The 22,145-nt window shown below is 40.9% G+C and overlaps 1 protein-coding gene across 1 annotated transcript in view; it reads left to right on the top strand.

The window, feature by feature from the left end:
- Positions 1–377: 377 nt before the first annotated feature.
- LOC105734527 (GTP-binding protein 4-like) overlaps positions 378–22,145 on the top strand; it is a 111,513-nt gene continuing 89,745 nt past the window's right edge. Inside the window, 5 exon segments of the mRNA XM_064371861.1 lie at positions 378–482; positions 2,841–2,906; positions 4,764–4,959; positions 7,538–7,729; positions 8,884–8,946. Coding sequence (XP_064227931.1) covers positions 378–482; positions 2,841–2,906; positions 4,764–4,959; positions 7,538–7,729; positions 8,884–8,946 — 622 coding nt within the window.

The following is a 22,145-nucleotide window of genomic DNA, read 5'->3' as shown; positions in this document are numbered from 1 at the left end:
TCCTGAGGTTTGAGAGAATGCAGTCGGTTTTATCATCAGAACTGCTCTTATATATAAAGCAACTAACCCCTGAGCCTTGAACAGAAATGGCAAACACCAGCTGCCAGTGTTTTAGTTGTAGAACAAGAATGCCCAGGAAACAGGAAAATTTTTTGTCTATTGATTTCATTGATGCTTTGTCCCTGAAGTCAGGAAATATTTTGCCAATAAGGGACTGCCTTTTATGATTCTTTTGATGTTGGACAATGCCCCTGGCTACCAAAACCTCATGAGTTCAACACAAAGTGGTCTACTTGCCCCCAATTGCAATATCTCTAATTCAGCCTCTGAATCAGGAGGTCAAAAGGAATTTTAATGCTCATTACACACATTACTCTATGGAAATATTTGTGAATGCCAAGGAAGAGACCATTGGTAAAGTTGACATCATGAAAGTCTGGAAGGGCTACAGCACTGAAGATGACATCATTGGTATTAAAAAAGTAAAAGCCATGATTATGGGTGCAGTGGTGTGGGCATATGATCCCAGATACTAAAGAGGCTAAGGTGGGAGGATTTCTGGAGCCCAGCAGTTTAAGGCCAACCTAGGAAAGAGCAAGAGCAAGAGTCCAATAAATTTCTGCTAGAGAAAACTGTGACCAGAAGCTTTTCATGACTGCAGTACGATTTATGAAAAAATAAATGAAGGAAATAATGAAAGAGATTGTGGATATGGTTAAAAAAAAAAAATGTGAAGAGTTTTACCACATGGATCTTGTAAAAATTCAAGAACTAATTGCACATCAGAGAAATTAAATGAAGATGACTTGACAGAGATGAGTGCTTCTGAACCCACTCCAAATGATGAAGAAGATCATGTAGAAGAAGCAGTGCCAGAGCACAAATTGGCATTATAAGTTGGCAAAAATATTCTGATTATTCAAGGCAGCTTTTGACCTGTTTCACAACAAAGACGATTCTATGATATGAGCACTGAAACTAAAGGAAATAGTGAAAGTAAGACTGGTACTGCCTAGGAAAAATTTTAGGAAAATGGAAAAGCAAAAAAAAGATAGAAATATCTATGTATTTCCACAAAGATGCACACAGTATGCCTGTTTTTCCTGCCTTCCATTTCACCACTGATTCTTCTTTCACCTCTGCAACGCATGAAACTGCAAGACTAAACCCTCCCCTTTCTCTGTCTCTTCAGCCTACTCAATGTGAAGAAAATGAGGATGAAGACCTTATGATGATCCATTTACACTTAATCAATAGTAGACATATTTTCTCTTCCTTATGATATTCTTAATAATATATTCTTTAACTTTATATTACAACATATAATACATATAACATGCAAAATATTTGTTCATCAGTGGTTTTTGTTACTGGCAAGGCTTCCCTTCAATAGCAGGCCATTAGTACTTAAGTTTGGGGAAGAGTCAAAATTATATGCAGATTTTCAATTATGTCTGAGGATCAGCATCCCTAAGTATTACACTGTTCAAAGGTCAACTGTATTTCTCTGTATATTCCAGCTTCTTTACACTTTCACAGACTTTGTGTGTCTGCCTTTTATTTTCTTAATTATTAAATATAAGTTTTATATTTATACATGCTCAATTTTATTGGTTTTCTAATTATTTCTTATTATAGAATAATTACTTTTTTACTCCCTTTATTTAAATCCTTCATACATGTTCATTGTATATTAAATATTTGATTGGTCCAACATCTGAATGCCCTTCAAGATCAAAATTAATAGTTTCTTGTTGCTGCTGATATATCCTCATACTGACTTGCTTTCCAGTGTATTTATGTACTTTGTCTGTCAGTGTAGTTTATATTTTGAGTGGGCTGAAAGAGAAGAATGGCTTCTGCTTCTGCTGCTAGGCAACACTCCACACCCAAAGCCATGTCAATCCATCCTCAGGGATTTGGCTCTATCTGGTTCCAAGATGAGATTTTATAACTTGTAGAGGTTTTATGCATCAGTTGTTAACTATGCTATTGCTATAGATATATGACACAAGGAGACCATGCACCTCCTGGCTTCCTGCCTGTCCAGGCAAGCTCTTTACTGCTTCATCCTAGCTCCTTCCTACTCTTCTGCAGCTTCTTTCTGTAGTCAGCAACAACTCCCAGACATTCCTACCCCTTCTCCTGTCACCAACATGCAGGCCACTCAGGGCCCAGCTCCTGGTTCATATGGGACCAGCAATGCCTCAAAGAACATGCCCTATTAAATTCTGGATGGGGAGATGTATGGAGTCACAAGGGTGAGGCTCAGGATGAGATTTTGATTTTATAATCTGGGGTTAGTCCAAGTACCAGTATTTTTAAATGGTTCAACTAGCAGAACCAATACAGATTACCTATTGCAGGGCCTGGGACTTGTTAAACACTCAATATGAAATAGTTACTTTAAAAGCATGTTAACATGACTCTCCTACCTAGAAAGCTGCAATGGTTTCCAATTGCCCATCTGATCAGTTCAAATACCTTTCTGAGACTGATTGTTATAAATGATCATAGTCTAGATGCTTTTAACTCAGAATTTAATTTTCACTGACAAAAACAGTGCCTTTTGTCTGCTTGCCTACTTCAGATTTCCCAATGTAGTGGCCAGTTGGAGGAAGAACATTAGATTGAGCAATAATGAGTGAGGCTGTGGACAGGCTTCTCACCCAATTTTCTAACATGTTCTTACCAACCTTTTGAACCAACTTTTTACCTGGTCTTCTTATTCATAAAATGAAATTAATGCTTATACAACATATTGAAATGAAGCATAGAAAAAAATTTGAAGTAGTTAACCAAAGAGTACATTTTGATATGCCCTTGCTTCTGGGCTATAGGTGAAGACTACCATAAATGATAAGTACTGTGGCATGCCCTCCACACCTGGCATTGCATCCAATAAGGTAAGAATGATTAAGAGCCCCCTTCTAAACATGAGAACACAGAGGCTGAGAGACATTAAATAACTTGTCTAAGATCTACAGCTCATAAACAGAAGTTGACCTTGGGACTGTCAGATGCTAAAATCTACACTGATAAGCTGTGCAGTAGGTAGGAAGTTTTTAGACAAAGAAAAAATAAAATAACATGTTATAGTTGATTAGTGCTCTAAGTTGTATTACTCAAAATGTGCTGGTAGTCCAGAAATACAAATAAGAAGAGGAGTTGGATAAACTGAAAGGGGACATGATGTTCTAAGGCTTGAAAATGGGACAGCCAAAACCCAAACTCAGGAATTTTCTGTCTTCCATGTCGGAGATTATTGTAGTATCTATTCTGTCATTTAAGACGATATTGTTTCACATACTTCACACCGATAGAAGGATTTTTAAATCATTATGTGCATTTTAAATATTACTAATAGTAGAATTGCTACATTCATTCATTTTAAGATAATTTTACTTATGTAATGCTATTTCCAGGGACATATTTCAGTCAATAAATTAGGCCTATAAATTATCTTAATTCTGTCTACACATCACCATCAAACTTGGATGGCAGGTAATTACATTTCAGTCACTATAAGAACCACTTACTCTTACCAGAATTATGACTAATTTGTGGAGGCTTGAGTGTGTCCTGAAATTAAAAATATATATATTCTAAATTAGTCTATTATTACTACCACTGACCTGTTTCATTTCAAAATTGTAATGTTATTTTAGAATAATTTACATCAAAGGAAATGTACCCCTTTTGAGACTGCAAATTGGTTGTTAATGATATGAGGATATTTAGTATAATCACTTCCCAATGAATAGGCAAACCGATTTTGTCACTCCAGAAAGTTTTGTCTTGCCCTTTGTTCTCAATCTCCTTCCACTTTCTCCTCAGATAAGTAGTGATTGAATTCCTATAACTTTACATTTGTTTCTCCTAATCTAGAACTTTATATTATTGGAATCACAGGTATGTGTTCCTTTTATATGGCTATTTTCACTCAAAAAGAAAGTGAAATGTTTTTATTCATGTTATTGCATATCTTAGCAATATTTCCCTTTCATAACTGAATAGCATTTTAGTGTACGTGCATAGCACAAATTGTTACTTTATGTTCCCAAATTGGATATTGGTTTGTTTCCATTTTTTGAGATCTTCATTTTTGAGGAAAACAGTGGGCTCTTGCAATCTAGTGGCTCAATGTTTAGCTCCCCAGGACATGAGATTTGAGGCTTATGGTTCTTTGTCCCCAGATATATGGACTAGTCACAGCTTCTGTGTCCTGGATGCCATTTTAGCATGATTCTGCTCAGTGAATCATGACTGTGGCTGGAAGTGAAACCTTTGCGTGAAATCATTAAGTTGACAGAGAAAATAAATAAATTTAAAAGCAAATGAATTGAAGAAAATTAATGAATAGGCAGTTTCTGCTTTCTTCCATGCTACAAATACTCCCAGTGGCAAGGAGCACAGACTGTGCTCCAAATGGATTAGGTCATTGGCAAAGTAAAGATAAAAACGTTGGTCAATTTTGTCACCCCAGATGGTTCTGTCATACCCTTTGTCCTCAATCTCCTGCCCCTTTCTCCTAAGATAAGCAGTGATTAAATTTTTATCACTATATGATACTTATCTCTAATCTAAAGGTATATATAATTGGAATCACAGGGTATGTGTTCATTTGTATACAGTTTATTTCACTCATAATGAAAGCATAATGTTTTCACCCATGTTATTGCATAGATTTGTATTTTTTCTTTTATGACTGAATAGTATTTCAGTGTATGTGTATAGCACAAATAATTTCCTTTGTTCCTAAGTTGGATATTGAGTTGTCTCCAGTTTATAACCTATTGATTTTTAAGACAACAGTGGACTCTTGCAATCTAGTTGCTCAGTGTTTGCTTTCCCAGGACATAAGGCTCGAGGCTTATGATTCTACATCCCAGATATATGGTCGGGTCATGGATTCTGTGTCCTGGATGCACTTCGGCATGCTCATCTCAGTGGCTTATGGTTCTGGCTGGGAGATAAACCTTCATGTGAAATCCTTAAATTAATAGAGAAAATAAATGAATCAGTAAACAAATTGAAAAGTAAATGAATGGAGGAGAAATGATACACAGGTAATTTCTGCTTTCTTCCATGCTATAAATCCTCTCAGTAGCAAGGAGCACAAGATTCTGCTGTAATCAGATTAACTCATTGTCCGAGTAAAGATTAAAAATAAATCATGAGAAACTCCAGGGATTAAAAGCCACATCATCGTCCTCTTACACAGTGCTTTCTACTCTAACCAAACACATCTATCTCTTAGCCTAGAGCACAGGAGGTGAAACTGGAGGCCCAAGTGTCAAAAGGTGAATATTTTTAGTAACTTTAGGTCCTTATTCTCAAAAGATAAGGCAATAACCCAAGAGAAATTTTGGTAATGGAATTGATCAACATAAAGTACCATCTGCATTTTGTTATTAGTCCATGTTCCATCAAGGAGATTCATAAAATAAATTGGCCACATTGACATTATTTCTGGTGTAATCAATTGAACACGTACTTGTAAAGACAAAGACCTCTTCTGGCCTTCCATGGGTTCTCTCACTACAGTTTTCATGAGTCTTCATATATTTTGTCTCCTACTTCTCCAGTTAATTTCTTATTCTTCTCATCACTTGCCGTCTTTGCACATTCTGAATATCCCAGTTACACACTACATACAGGGCTTCACATTTGTGTTCTGCTTTTGTATGTGAGAGTAAGGGGTAAATGACTGTGGTATGTGTTGACTAAACCCCTGTCTCCTACAACCATATGATCTGTATATATTAGTTAAATGAATAACTGGATGCACTGCTTGAATAGTCTAACAAAACTTAGCTGTACAATCTGCAAATAATTATCCTTGATTTTTTTCTAATGTAAAATATTTGTATTAATTATGCTAATATTACTCATTATCTGTTTACCATTTGCCAGGCAATGTTCCATGCATTTTTTACATTTTTCTCTCACTTAATGCTCAAAACTGTAGGTATTCACTATTAATAAAATTATTTTACTGACAAAGGAACCAATGCATAGGAAAGTTCAATTTCTTGCTCATGAAATGAAGTTTAAAATGCTAAGTTCAACATTCTGAGTCCAGAGTCTTTTCTCTGGGCCTCTATGATGCAATGTCCCTCAAAAGAAAACCATCCTAGATTGGTGGGAGGCTCATACCTATAATCCCAACACTTTGGGAGGCCAAGGTGGGTGAATTGCTTGAGTACAGGATGTCAAAACCAGCCTAGGAAACATAGGGACTCTCTGTTTTTCAAAGATAAAAATATTATCTGGCCATGTTAGCATGTGCCTGGGTTCCTCTGCTGAGGCCAGGAAGATGGAGGCTGAGGCTGCTGTGAGCTATGTTAGTGCCACTACACTGCAGCATGGGTGACAGAGTAAAATAGTGTTTTGGGGAAAAAAAAATCCCCTGAGAAGGAAGAACATTAAATAAAAGCTATAATTTTGGTGAAAATATTTTCATTTCTTAAAGGAAAATTGTTTCACAGGGACATAATTTTCCATGAATTCCCATGTGAGGTTGGCCCGGGAGAGCAGTGGACCACATTCTATAAAGTTTTGTTGCTTTCCTAATGAATGGGAAACTCTTCACTGTGTGAGTTTAATGGAACACATACTTTCTCATTCCTTTCTTATTCTCCAAGCCTCATTCCCTTCTCACTGTGATCTATTCCAAGGGCTGGTGAAGAAAATCTCCCAAAGATACACTCTCTGATGCAGTCTACAGTTCAGGAATCTCATTTTCGCTGAAAAAAAAAAAATCCATGCATATGCATGTGCAGTTGTTGTTTTGCAATATTTGTACATGCCCTGCTAAGAAAGGATAAAAGGAAGGTAAAAAGGAAGGTGAAACAGGCTTTCTGTTTTACATCACACAAGAACGGTAGGAGACGAAAGCCATGGCTGGTGAGTCTTTCACTGTCCCAAGGACTTGTCCCTGGGATGAAAGAGTTTTGGAAGGGGCTGACTCTTCTGGAAGCCATAATAAGTATCTGTGGAAGTTTAGGTGAGCCGAAGTGAGGGAGAGGGAGGACACAGAGGAGAGAAGGAACTAGAAGACTCTTGTAGCCTTTAGAAAGGAAAAACAAGCCCAGAAAGGGACTGAGGCTTTAGGGGCTGCCTGCTGTCATTTTGCAATGTTCATTAAACTCTTACATATTGTAAATCTAACAGAGGGTACAGAATTGGCACAGGAAGAGTACTAGCAGCTGTTGTTCCTAAAGGAAATGGGCTCTTTCTGTTTCATTACTTTATTATTTAGAGTTAAATCAACATGGGACACAAAATGATGGTCTCTGCTTTCCAGAGACTAACATGGAAATCCTAAACTCAGTCTTCAGGCCACTCCATGAACTTGTATGGGGACTATTGAGGGAAACAAGTAGGGCAGATATATAGTAAGAAGAGGGGTTGTCCAACTGTGAGGAGGGGGACATTTTGCTAATGAAACTTTAATAAGATCTGTTTCTGTTGATAACATGAGAGTAATATGAGGCTGTTTTCATGATGTGAGAAATCCTTGTGCTCTGATCAGATAAGATCCCGAAGGAGAAGAGAAAGTTGTTTATACATTCAGTGGGGGAAAGTACAATAAATGGCTTACTGGATGAATTATTAGAGAAAAGGGTGCTGAACCAGAAAACGATGGAGAAAGTTAAACATGGAAATGCTACAGTTGTGGATAAAGCCCGAGCTTTATTTGACTGTTATTTGGAAAGGGGCTCTGGTATGCCATGTTTTCATCACATACATTTGTGAAGAAGATTGTCACCTGGCAGAGAAGCTGGGACTCTCAGAAGTTAAGGATCAGTGACTCATACTCAAGTGCACATAGGGCTTATCAACGTGCCTACCATGTGATGTCTTTACTAGTCATGTTAAGTTGCATAAAACTTTCTTATCTCTGGCTTCAGGGCCATATATCTGTAACAGGGTCCCTATTTCCTGTCTCTTGACTCTCCTTTGATTCTGTTTCTTCATCCTCAGTGGCCCTCTTCTGATTAAAGCTCATTTAATGTTCTGAGTATGTTGTCGTTCACTTGCTGAAGCTCATGAGAATGATCTGAAAAGCTTCACACTGTATGTTCCAGTGTTCCTGTCAAGGCAGAATATTTGTTTGTGGATTTTTAAAATTTATTTATTTAGTGAAAGCAGTCCCTAAGCACTTAAGTAGTTGTAAAGCCACATGAAGCTTTAAGGTTTGTGATCAAATACTTTTTATAATTTTCTCCAAAATTTTCCCCTCCAAAAAGAACATAATATATTTCAGTCATGGTGATACACTCAGAGAACATATTGAATTTATAGAAAAATTAAGTTTTCTAGTGGATTCGTTCCTCCAGTTGCCTCCCGATTTTTTTTTTGAGTAAGATCACCCACTTGCCTGTTACCAGGTTGCAGTTCATGCTGTGAGTCCTGGACCGTCTCCACTTGCAGCCCTCTTCAGACCTGATACAGTGCTCAGGAACAGAGCTGGCCAAATTTCATGACCACTTGCACCTACCACATGGTGAAGATGAGACTTCTGGTCAATTCACAGTCACCGATCTTACTTGAAATTCCTAAAGCCACTTCGGAGGGAGACGTTCTTTGAAAGTAAAAATCTTTCTTTTTCTAAGGGTTAGGGAAAGTTTATGCCTGTCTAAGCAGACATTGCAGATGTTTCTGTTTCATCTATAAATAATAAACACCTTTTTGTATTGCTGTCCCTATCATTTTATACCTCTCACTACTCTCTAAATAAAAGAACATCTTGAAAATTATGTAATGTCAGTCAGTCAGTGTTACAGGAGAAATTTTTAGTGGGGAGCGTTTTGCACATGGGGTAAAGATTTCCAGAGATGATAAGCGACTATTTCAATATCCTTTATCTTTTCATAGGTCAACCATCTGGACATCACCTTACCATGAAAGAGTCTGAAGAAGTACTTCCTTCCTTCCCAGGTAATGCTGTTTTAAAGCAAGAATATTCTTTGACTCTCCACCTTTCTTGTCACTAATTTTGTATGAATAACCACAGATAAATGGGCTATGGAGAATTTCCATAGATTGATTATATAATTTTCTTTTCATCATCTATTCTGCTTTTGTAGAAACTGTCCCACAGCTTCACTATCCATGTTTACATTAAAAATTCTGAATTTGTGTCTCAAATCCTGATTACACAAATAATTACCAAATTTATTATTTAAGCCTACAGAAATGTTCCCTCACATCTCCCAGAGACACCCTTATCTAAACAATTTCAGAACTGAGCATGCCTTTCTTCCCCACCCTGGTTCTCTTCTGGTTTTGTGTAACTTGGGTATTGGTGCTACCATCACCAGTTGTTCAAGCCAGGAACTTGAAATGCATATGGGACTCTTTCTTCTCATGTACCTTCAATATTCAAGCCATGGCCAAGTTTTATGCAGGCTTTTCTCAAATTTGGAAGCATCTCTCCATTTTTACTTCTATTATTTTGTTAAAGAACATTTATTCCTATAGTGCCCTCCTAAAATAAAATAAACTTATATCTGAAAGCTGTTTAGAGGGTAAGAATGCAAATTATTTATCAGTTTCAGATATTTACTGCATTTATTAAGGTTGGTAATCTCATGAATATTTTCTCTCTCTCTCTCTTTTTTTTTCTTTTATGAAAGAGTGAAAGAAAGAAGAAGAGAAAGAGGGAGAGAGAACGGGAGTCTTGCTCTATTGCCCAGGGTAGAATGCAATCTAAAAATAGGTATTAAAGACCTTTTTATGCCAATAATTGTGCTTAACAATGGAGACACGAAGGAATAAGGGAAGAAAATAACAAACAAACAGCCAACCGATATTTCATTTAAATCTGTGAGATGCTATGCAATTGCTGAAAAATGATTTACTTCCAATTGTGTGGTCACTTTTAGAATAGGTGTAATGTGATACTGAGAAAAATGTATGTTTTATGCATTTCGGGTGGAGAATTCTGTAAATATTTATTAAGTTTACTTGTTCCAGGTCTGAGTTCAAGTCATAGATATCCTTGTTAGTTTTCTATCTCGTTGATCTCTCTAATATTAACAATGTGGTGTTAAGTCTCCCATAATTATTGTACGGGTGTCGAAGTCTCTTTATAAGTCATTAGGAACATGTCTTATGTATCTGGGTACTCCTGTACTGGGTGCATATATATTTATGATCATTAGCTCTTCTTGTTGCATTAATCCTTTTGCCATTATGTAATGTCCTTCTTTGTTTCTTTTAGTCTTTGTTACTGTTAAAGTCTATTGTGTCAGAGATGGAAATTACAACTCCTGTTTTTTTGTTGTTGTTGTTTTGTTTTGTTTTTGTGTATTTTTTTGTTCTTTTTTGTTTTTTTCTTTTCTTTTCTTTTCTTTTTATCGTGTTTTAGGTTTTGGGGTACATGTGAAGAACATGCAAGATTGTTGCATAGGTACACACGTGGCAGTGTGATTTGCTGCCTTCCTCCCCTTCACCTATATCTGGCATTTCTCCCCATGCTATCTCTCCCCAACTCCCCAGCCCCCACTGTCCCCTCCCTATTTCTGCCAACAGACCCCAGTGTGTACTGCTCCCCTCCCTGTGTCCATGTGTTCTCATTGTTCAACACCCGCCTATGAGTGAGAACATGCGGTGTTTGATTTTGTGTTCTTGTGTCAGTTTGCTGGGAATGATGGTTTCCAGATTCATCCATGTCCCTACAAAGGATGCGAACTCATCGTTTTTGATGGCTGCATAATATTCCATGGTGTATATGTGCCACATTTTCCCTGTCCAGTCTATCATCGATGGGCATTTAGGTTGGTTCCAGGTCTTTGCTATTGTAAACTGTGCTACAAAGAACATTCGTGTGCATGTGTCCTTATAGTAGAATGATTTATAATCCTTTGGATATATACCCAGTAATGGGATTGCTGGGTCAAATGGAATTTCTATTTCTAGGTCCTTGAGGAATCGCCACGCTGTCTTCCACAATGGTTGAACTAATTTACACTCCCACCAACAGTGTAAAAGTGTTCCTATTTCTCCACATCCTCTCCAGCATCTGTTGTCTCCAGACGTTTTAATGACCGCCATTCTAACTGGTGTGAGATGGAATCTCAATGTAGTTTTGATTTGCATTTCTCTAATGACCAGTGATGATGAGCATTTTTTCATGTTTGTTGGCCTCAAGTATGTCTTCTTTTGTAAAGTGTCTGTTCATATCCTTCACCCACTTTTGAACGGGCTTGTTTGTTTCTTTCTTGTAAATCTGCTTTAGTTCGTGGTAAATTCTGGATATCAGCCATTTGTCAGATGGGTAAACTGCAAAAATTTTTTCCCATTCTGTTGGTTGCTGATTCACTCTAGTGACTGTTTCTTTTGCCGTGCAGAAGCTGTGGAGTTTGATCAGGTCTGATTTGTCTATTTTGGCTTTTGTTGTCAATGCTTTTGGTGTTTTGGTCATGAAGTCCTTGCCTATGCCTATGTCCTGAATGGTTTTGCCTAGATTTTCTTCTAGGGTTTTTATGGCATTAGGTCTTATGTTTAAGTCTTTAATCCATGTGGAGTTAATTTTAGTGTAAGGTGTCAGGAAGGGGTCCAGTTTCTGCTTTCTGCACATTGCTAGCCAGTTTTCCCAACAGGGAATCCTTTCCCCATTGCTTGTTTTTGTCAGATTTGTCAAAGATCAGATGGTTGTAGATATGTTGTTTTGTGTCCGAGGCCTCTGTTCTGTTCCATTGGTCTATATCTCTGTTTTGGTACCAGTACCATGCTGTTTTGATTACTGTAGCCTTGTAGTATAGTTTGAAGTCAGGTAGTGTGATGCCTCCCACTTTGTTCTCTTTGCTTAGAATTGACTTGGCTATGTGGGCTCTCTTTTGGTTCCATATGAAGTTTAAGGTGGTTTTTTCGAGTTCTGTGAAGAAGGTCATTGGTAGCTTGATGGGGATAGCATTGAATCTGTAAAGTCTCTTGTATCCTGAGACTTTACTGAAGTTGCTTATCAGTTTCAGGAGATTTTGGGCTGAGACGATGGGGTCTTCTAGATATACAATCATGTCATCTGCAATAGAGACAATTTGACTTCCTCCTTTCCTATTTGAATACCCTTTATTTCTTTTTCTTGCCTGATTGCTCTGGCTAGAACTTCCAGTACTATATTGAATAGGAGTGGTGAGAGAGGGCATCCTTGTCTAGTGCTAGATTTCAGAGGGAATGCTTCCAGTTTTTGCCATTCAGTATGATATTGGCTGTTGGTTCGTCGTAAATAGCTTTTATTATTTTGAGATACGTTCTGTCAATACCTAGTTTATTGAGGGTTTTTAGCATAAAGGGCTGTTGAATTTTGTCAAAGACCTTCTCTGCATCGATTGAGAAAATCATGTGGTTTTTGTCTTTGATTCTGTTTATGTGGTGAATTACGTTTATAGACTTGTGTATGTTGAACCAGCCTTGCATCCCCGGGATGAATCCTACTTGATCATGGTGGATAAGCTTTTTGATGTGCTGTTGCAATCGGCTTGCCAGTATGTTATTGAAGATTTTTGCATCTATGTTCATCATGGATATTGGCCTGTAGTTTTCTTTTCTTGTTGAGTCTCTGCCGGGTTTTGGTATCAGGATGATGTTGGTCTCATAAAATGATTTGGGAAGGACTCCCTCTTTCTGGATTATTTGGAATAGTTTCAGAAGGAATGGTACCAGCTCCTCTTTGTATGTCTGGTAGAATTCAGCTGTGAACCCATCTGAACCTGTGCTTTTTTTGGATGGTAGGCTCTTAATTGCTGCCTCCACTTCAGACCTTGTTATTGGTCTATTCAGGGTTTCTGCTTCTTCCTCGGTTATGCTTGAGAGGAGGCAAGTATTCAGGAATTTTTCCATTTCTTCCAGGTTTGCTAGTTTATGTGCATAGAGTTGTTTGTAATAATCTCTGATGATAGTTTGAATTTCTGTGGAATCTGTGGTGATATCCCCTTTATCCTTTTTATTGCATTTATTTGATTATTCTCTCTTTTCTTTTTTATTGATCTGGCTAGTAGTCTGTCTATTTTCTTGACCTTTTCAAAAAACCACATCCTGGATTTATTGATTTTTTGAAGGGTATTTTTGTGTCTCTATCTCCTTCAGTTCTGCTCTGATCTTAGTTATTTCTTGTCTTCTGCTAGGTTTTGAGTTTTCCCTATCTTGCTCCTCTGCTCTTTCAATTTTGATGATAGGGTGTCAATTATAGATCTCTCCTTGCTTCTCTTGTGGGCACTTATTGCTATATATTTACCTCTAGAGACTGCTTTAAATGTGTCCCAGAGATTCTGGTATGTTGTGTCTTTGTTCTCATTGGCTTTGAAGAACATCTTTATTTCTGCCTTCATTTCATTGTTTATCGAGTCAACATTCAAGAGTCAGTTGTTCAGTTTCCATGAAGCTGTGTGGTTCTGAGTTAGTTTCTGAATTCTGAGTTCTAACTTGATTGCATTGTGGTCTGAGAGACTGTTTGTCATGATTTCTGTTCTTTTGCATTTGCTGAGGAGTGATTTACTTCCAATTATGTGGTCAATTTTAGAGTAGGTGTGATGTAGTGCTGACAAGAATGTATATTCTGTAGATTTGGGGTGGAGAGTTCTGCAAATGTCTATTAGGTTTTCTTGATCCAGGTCTGAGTTCAAGTCCTGGATATCCTTGTTATTTTCTGTCTCATTGATCTGTCTAATATTGTCAGTGGGGTGTTAAAGTCTCCCACTATTATTGTGTGGGAGTCGAAGTCTCTTTGTAAGTCATTAAGAACTTGCTTTATGTGTCTGGGTGCTCCTGTATTGGGTGCATAATATATTTAGGATCGTTAGCTCTTCTTGTTGCATTAATCCTTTTACCATTACGTAATGTCCTTCTTTGTCTCTTTTGATATGTGTTGTTTTAAAGTCTATTTTATCAGAGATGAGAATTGCAACTCCTGCTTTTTTTTTTGCTCTCCATTTGCTTGGTAAATCTTCCTCCATCCCTTTATTTTGAGCCTTTGTGTATCTTTGCATGTGAGATGGATTTCCTGGATTCAGCACACCGATAGGTTTTGGCTTTTTATCCAATTTGCCAGTCTGTGTTTTTTGATTGTGGCATTTAGTCCATTTACATTTAGGGTTAATATTGTTATGTGTGAATTTGATCCTGCCATTATGATGCTAGCTGGCTGTTTTGCCCATCAGTTGATGCAGATTCTTCATTGTGTTGATGCTCTTTACCATTTGGTATGTTTTTGGAGTGGCTGGTACTGATTCTTCCTTTCTATGTGTAGTACCTCTTTCAGGATCTCTTGTAACACAAGCCTGGTGGTGATGAAATCTCTGAGTACTTGCTTGTTCACAACGGATTTTATTTTTCCTTCACTTATGAAGCTTAGTTTGGCTGGATATTAAATTCTGGGTTGAAAGTTCTTTTCTTTAAGGATGTTGAATATTGGCCCCCACTCTCTTCTGGAGTGTAGGGTTTCTGCTGAGAGATCTGCTGTGAGTCTAATGGGCTTCCCTTTGTGGGTAACCCGACCTTTCTTTCTGGCTGCCCTTAGCATTTTCTCCTTCATTTTAACCCTGGTGAATCTGATGATTATGTGCCTTGGGGTTGCTCTTCTTGAGGAATATCTTTGTGGGGTTCTCTGTATTTCCTGTATTTGAATATTGGCCTGCCTTGCTAGGTTGGAGAAGTTTTCCTGGATAATATCCTAAAGAGTATTTTCCAGCTTGGATTCATTCTCTTCGTCACATTCAGGTACACCTATGAAACGTAGATTAGGTCTTTTCACATAGTCCCATATTTCTTGGAGACTTTGTTCATTCCTTTTCACCCTTTTTTCTCTATTCTTGCCTTCTCATTTTATTTCATTGAGTTGATCTTCAACCTCTGATATCCTTTCTTCTGCTTGGTCAATTCGGCTGTTGAAACTTGTGTATGCTTCACGAAGTTCTCGTGTTGTGTTTTTCAGCTCCATCAATTCATTTATATTCCTCTCTAAGTTGTCCATTCTTCTTAGTATTTCATCAAATCTTTTTTCAACGTTCTTGGTTTCTTTGCATTGGGTTAGAACATGTTCTTTTACTCACAGAAGTTTCTTATTACCCACCTTCTGAAGCCTGATTCTGTCATTCCATCACACTCATTCTCCATCCAGCCTTGTTCCCTTGCTGGTGATGAGTTGTGATCCTTTGTAGGAGGAAGGTGTTCTGCTTTTGGGTGTTTTCATCATTTTTGCAACAGTTTCTTCCAATCTTTGTGGATTTATCCTGTCATCTTTGTAGTTGCTGACTTTCAGATTGGGTCTCTGAGTGGATATCTAGTTTGCTGATGATTAAGTTATTTGTGTTGCTTAGTTTTCCTTCTAACAGTCTGGCCCCTCTGCTGTAGGACTGCTGAGGTTCACTCCAGGCCCTACTTGCCTGGGGTCACCTGCAGCAGCTGCAGAACAGTAAGGGTTGCTACCAGTTTCTTCTTCTGCTGTCTTTGTCCCAGAAGGATGCCCGCCAAATGTCTGTCTGACCTCTGCTTTATGAGGTCACTCTTTGGATATACGGGAGTCAGGGAGCTGCTTGAGGAGACAGTCTGTCCTTTATAGGAGGTCAAGTGCTGAGCTGTGAGCTCTGTTGTTCATTCAGACCTGCTGGGCAGGTATATTTAAGTCTACTGCATCAGGACTTATAAACCCCATTTTTTTCCCAGGTGTTCTGTCCTGGGGAGTTAGGGCTTTATTTATGAGTTTCTGCTGTGCTGCTGCCTTTTTTTTCATGGCAGTCCTGCCCAGCAAGGAGGTAGGCTAGTCACTGTCTGCCTGCAGAGGCTTCACTGAGCTGCTGTGGGCTCTGCCCAGCTGCCATGTGAACTTTCCTGCAGTCCTGTTTATATAGGTGTAGTTAGAACTTCCTCGGCAATGGCGGCCCACCTCTGTAATGATGGACTCTCCCTGTAATGGCGGGTTGCCTCGGCAACAGCAGGCTGCCTCAGCAATGGCAGACTGCCTCCATAGCAGTGGAGTGCCTCGGTAATGGTGGACACCTCTCCCCCACAGAGCTGAACCATCCCTGTTTCAGTTGTGCTTGCTGTGAGACTCTCAACTCAGAGCATTTCCAATTGCTTTTTTTGTGTGTTTTTTTTTTTGTGGGGGTGGGACCAGCCAGACCTGATCTCCTGGCTCCCAGCCTCAGAGCCTTTTTTTTTTTATTTGAATGGTCAGCTCTCTCCCAGGTGTTCTGGTCGCCTTTTGAAAAGGCGCCAGGATCTGTGTGATTTCCCATGTGGCAACACACTGCACCAGCTGAAACAGCAGTGCTGAGATTCGTGGCACTTTTTTGCCCAGGAATCTCCTGGCCTGGCTCCCTGTTTCACTCCCCCCCGCCTTTTTCTTAATGAGATGAATGAGCGACTCTGCCTTCCCGGAGCTTCCTGGAGCTCCCCTTGCTGGCTAACAGAGGACCCAGTCCCATTTACTCTGCACTGGGAACTGCCATGCTGGGGCACTGGCAAAACAGCCGCACCAGCCAAAACAGCCATGCTGGTGACCCGTGGGGCTCCTCCACCTGGGAATCTCCTGGTCTGTGGGCAATAAAAATCCATCTGGAAATGTGGCGTCCACTCACTCTCTGTGCTTTCACTGGGAGCTGCAATCCTGAGCTGCTCCTAACTAGTCATCTTGGATCTTCCCAGTTCTTTATTAATCTGTAACTTATTCATTGAAACCTACCCAAATCTTCCAAATTAGGTCTTTCTATTTCATACTTTTTTAATACCCTGACTTTGTCCTGGCTGCATTTATGACAATTCTATTTAAGTAACAGTTGCTGGGCCATATGTGGTGGTTCATGCCTGTAATCCTATCACTTTAGGAGGCCTGGGTAGGAGGGTCACTTAAGCCCAGGAGGTCAAAGGTATAGTGAGCCATGACTGGGACTGCTGCACTCCAGTCTGAGCTACAGAGCCAGACCCTTTCTTAAAAAGAAAAAAATAGTTGCTTGACTATTCTCAAAAATCTAGCTCTTTGAGTTGACTATGTGCTTCATAAGTCCAAGAACTTACATTTTAAGGTATAAATCAAGCACATAGCACAGTTTAAGACATACAATGGGGACCTGGTAATTAATGAATGTCCATAATTACCCATATTGCATCATCAGTCATATCTATGTGTATGTGCACATGTGAGCACTAGAATATGCAAAAGTAGAACAAAGAAAATTTAGCTGAATTCCTGCATTCTCCTTGGAAGTTGGGGGTTGTTCTTTGCCTACTTAGCTAGTGGGAGAGGGACCCAATAGCTAAGAGACTAAGTAAATCTTCTCCAAGTCTGACCCTGAACACAATAGCCTATCCAAGGCTGGGCTTGGTGGCTCACACCTATAATCCCAACACTTTGGGAGGCCAATCACCTGAGGTCAGGAGTTTGAAACCAGCCTGACCAACACTGTGAAACCCCGTCTGTATTAAAAATACAAAATTAGCTGGTTGTGGTGGTGCATGCCCATAATCCCAGCTACTTGGGAGGCTGAGGCAGGAGAATTGCTTGAACCCGGGAGGCAGAGCTTGTGGTGAGCCGTAATTGCACCATTGCACTCCAGTCTGGGCAACAAGAGTGAAACACTGTCTCAAAAAAAAAAAAAAAAAAATGACCCATCCTTATAAAAATATCTGTCAACTTAAAAGGATAAGGAAAATCAGTCTGACTTTGGCCCTCTCCCTAACAGAATTCAATGCAAGAAGAAAATGGAGCAATGGCCACAAAGTTCACAGGTAAGAAAAAATAAGCCAGCCAGTCATGGTGGCTCATGCCTGTAACCCCAGCACTTTGGGAGGCCGAGGTGGGTGCATCACGAGGTCAAGAGTTCGAGACCAGCCTGAGTAACATGGTGAAACCCCATCTCTACTAAAAATACAAAAATTAGTTCTTTACCTATTTAGCTAGTGAGAGAGGGACCCAAAAGCTAAGAGACTAATTACAGTAAATCTTCTCCAAGTCTGACCCTGTATAAAAAGAATGTGTCAACTAAAAAGGGTCAGGAAAATCAGTCTGATTTTGGCCATATCCCTATCAAAATTCAATGATCAACATGGTGAAACCTCATCTTTACTAAAACTACAAAAATTAGCTGGGCATGGTGGCACATGCCTGTAATCCCAGCTACTCAGGAGACTGAGGCAGAAGAATCACTTGAACCAAGGAGGCAGAGGTTGCAATGAGCGAAGATCGCAGCATTCCACTCCAGCCTCCCTGACAAGAGGGAAACTGTATCTCATAAAAAGGTGGGTCGGGGGGATTTATCCAGCACCTCGTTTTGACAATGGTAGACACTGATCTCTCTGATTTTTCTTTTATTATTATTTGAGAAGGTGCTTTGCTCTTATTACCCAGGCTGGAGTGCAATGGCGTGATCTCGGCTCACCGCAACGTCCGCCTCCTGGGTTCAAGCAACTCTCCTGCCTCAGCCTCTTGAGTAGCTGGAATTACAGGCGTCAGCCACCGCGCCAGGAAGATATTTTTTTCTTTTGTTTTTGAGACAGAGTTTCACTCTTGTTACCCAGGATGCAGTGCAATGGCGCGATCTCGGCTCACCGCAACCTCCGACTCCTGGGTTCAAGCAATTCTCCTGCCTCACCCTCCTGTGTAGCTGGAATTACAGGCGTGAGCCACCGCTCCAGGAAGATTTATTTATTTATTTATTTATTTTGAGACGCAGTTTCACTCTTGTTACCCAGGCTGGAGTGCAATGGCGCGATCTCGCCTCAAAGCAAACTCTGCATCCTGGGTTCAAGCAATTCTCCTGCCTCATCCTCCCGAGTAGCTGGAATTACAGGTGTGAGCCACCGCGTCCGGATGATTTTTTTTTTTTTGAGACGGAGTTTCGCTCTTGTTACCCACGCTGGAGTGCAATGGCACGATCTCGGCTTACAGCAACCTCCGCCTCCTGGGTTCAGGCAATTCGCCTGCCTCAGCCTCCTGAGTAGCTGGGATTATAGGCACGCGCCACCATGCCCAGCTAATTTTTTGGATATTTAGTAGACACCAGCTTTCACCATGTTGACCAGGATGGTCTCGATCTCTTGATCTCGTGATCCACCCACCTCAGCCTCCCAAAGTGCTGGGATTACAGGGGTGAGCCACAGCGCCCGGCAGATTTTCTTTTTTTTAATAAGATGGGGTTTCACCGTGACGGGCAGGCTGATATTTAACTATTGACCTCAGGCGATGCACCCACTTTGGCCTCCCAAAGTGCTGGGATTGCAGGCGTGAGCCATCACACCAGGAAGATTTTTGTTTGTTTGTTTGTTTGTTGTTTTTATGAGACGGAGTTTCGCTGTTGTTACACAGGCTGCAGTGCAATGGCATGATCTTGACTCACCGCAACCTCCGCCTCCTGGGTTCAAACAATTCTCCTGCCTCAACCTTCCGAGTAGCTGGAATTACAGGCGTGAACCACTGCACCCGGAAGTTTTTTTTTTTTCTTTCTTTAAGAAGGAGTTTCGCTCTTGTTACCCTGGGTGGAGTGCAATGGCATGATCTCGGCTCACCGCAACCTCCACCTCCTGGGTTCAGGCAATTCTCCTGGCTCAGCCCCCTGAGTAGCTGGGATTATAGGCACGCGCCACCATGCCCAGCTAATTTTTTGTATTTTTAGTAGAGACGGGCTTTCACCATGTTGACCAGGATGATCTCGATCTCTTGACCTCGTGATCTACCCGCCTCGGCCTCCAAATGTGCTGGGATTGCAGGCGTGAACCACTGCGCCCGGACGATATATTTTTCTTTTTTTTTTTGAGATGGAGTTTGGCTCTTGTTACCCAGGCTGGAGTGCAATGGCGCGATTTTGGCCCACCGCAACCGCCGCCTCCTGGGTTCAGGCAATTCTCCTGCCTCAGCCTCCTGAGTAGATGGGATTACAGGCACGCACCACCATGCCCAGATAATTTTTTGTATTTTTAGTAGAGACGGGCTTTCACCATGTTGACCAGGATGTTCTCGATCTCTTGACATTGTGATCGACCTGCCTTAGTCTAAAAAAGTGTTGGGATTACAGGCGTCAGCCACGCGCCCGGAAGATTTTTTTTTTTTTTTTTTTTTTTTTTTTTTTTTGAGATGGAGTTTCGCTCTGGATACCCAGGCTGCAGTGCAATGGCGCGATCTCTGCTCACAGTAATCTCCACCTCTTGGGTTCAAGCAATGCTCCTGCCTCAGCCTCCCGAGTAGCTGGAATTACAGGCATGAGCCACCGCGCCAGGAAGATTTTTTTTTTTTTTGAGACGCAGTTTCGCTCTTGTTACACAGGCTGGAGTGCACTGGCACGATCTCGGCTTACCGCAACCTCCGCCTCCTGGGTTCAAGCAATTCTCCTGCCTCAGCCTCCTGAGTAGCTGGAATTACAGGTGGAAGTCACCACGCCCGGATGATTTTTTTTTTTTTTTTTTTTTTTTTTGAGACGGCGTTTCGTTCTTGTTATCCAGGCTGGAGTGCACTGGCACGATCTCGGCTTACCACAACCTCCGCCTCCTGGGTTCAGGCAATTCTCCAGAGTCAGCCTCCTGAGTAGCTGGGATTGTAGGCACGCGCCACCATGCCCAGCTAATTTTTTGTATTGTTAGTAGAGATGGGGTTTCACCATGTTGACCAGGATGTTCTCGATCTCTTGACGTTGTGATCCACCCGTCTTAGCCTCCAAAATTGCTGGGTTCGCAGGCGTGAGCCACCGCGCCCCGAAGATATGATTTTCCTTTTTTTTTTTTCTTTGACAGAGTTTCGCTCTTGTTACACAGGCTGGAGTGCAATGGCTCGATCTCGCCTCACCGCAACCTCTGCCTCTTGGGTTCATGCATTTCTGCTGCCTCAGCCTACTGAGTAGCTGGGATTATAGGCACGCGCCAGAATGCCCAGCTAATTTTTTGTATTTTTAGTAGAGACAGGGTTTTACCATGTTGACCAGGATGGTCTCGATCTCTTGACCTCGTGATTCACCCGCCTTAGCCTCCAAAAGTGCTGGAATTGCAGGCATGGGCCACCGCGCCTGGAAGATATTTTTTTCTTTTTTTTTTTGAGATGGAGTTTCACTCTTGTTACCCAGGCTGGAGTGCAATGGCTCGATCTCGGCTCACCACAACCTCCCCCTCCTGGATTCAGGCAATTCTCCTGCCTCAGCCTCCTGAGTAGCTGGTATTATAGGCACGTGCCAGCATGCCCAGCTAATTTTTTGTATTTTTAGTAGAGACAGGGTTTCACCATGTTGACCAGGATGGTCTCGATCTCTTGATCTCGTGATCCACCCGCCTCAACCTCCCAAAGTGCTGGGATTACAGGGGTGAGCCACAGCACCCGGCAAATTTTCTTTTTTTTTTAATAAGATGGGGTTTCACCATGTTGGCCAGGCTGATATTTAACTATTGACCTCTGCTGATCCACCGACTTTGGCCTCCCAAAGTGCTGGGATTGCAGGCGTCAGCCACCGCGCCCGGAAGATTTTTCTTTTCTTTTCTTTTCTTTTCTTTTCTTTTCTTTTTTTTTTTTGAGACGGAGTTTCGCTCTTGTTACCCAGGCTGCAGTGCAATGGCGCAATGTCGGTTCACCGTAACCTCCGCCTCCTGGGTTCAAACAATTCTCCTGCCTCAGCCTTTCGAGTAGCTGGAATTACAGGCCTGAGCCACCGTGCCCAGAAGATATTTTTTTTCTTTTCTTGAGAAGAAGTTTTGCTCCTGTTACCCAGGCTGGAGTGGAATGGCACCATCTCGGCTCACCGCAACCTCCGCCTCCTGGGTTCAGGCAATGCTCCTGCTTCAGCCTCCTAAATAGATGGGATTATAGGCACGCGCCACCATGCCCATTTAATTTTTTGTATTCTTAGTAGAGACGGGGTTTCACCATGTTGACCAGGATGTTTTCGATCTCTTGACGTCGTGATCCACACGCCTTAGCCTAAAAAAGTACTGGGATTACAGGCGTCAGCCACCGCACCCGGAAGATTTTTTTTTTTTTTTTTTTTTTTTTTTTTTGAGACCGAGTTTCGCTCTTGTTACCCTGGCTGGAGTGCAGTAGCGCGATCTCGGCTCACCGCAACCTCTGCCTCCTGGGTTCAAGCAATTCTCCTGTCTCAGCCTCCCGTGTAGCTGGAATTACAGGCGTGAGCCACCGCGCCAGGAAGATTTTTTTTCTTTTTTTTTTT

This window comes from Aotus nancymaae, unplaced genomic scaffold (genome assembly GCF_030222135.1).
Source record: "Aotus nancymaae isolate 86718 unplaced genomic scaffold, 86718_ANA_hifiasm-v0.15.2.pri h1tg000200l, whole genome shotgun sequence".
Taxonomy (NCBI): Eukaryota; Metazoa; Chordata; class Mammalia; order Primates; family Aotidae; genus Aotus; species Aotus nancymaae.
This window is presented reverse-complemented; position numbering and strand designations above follow the sequence as displayed.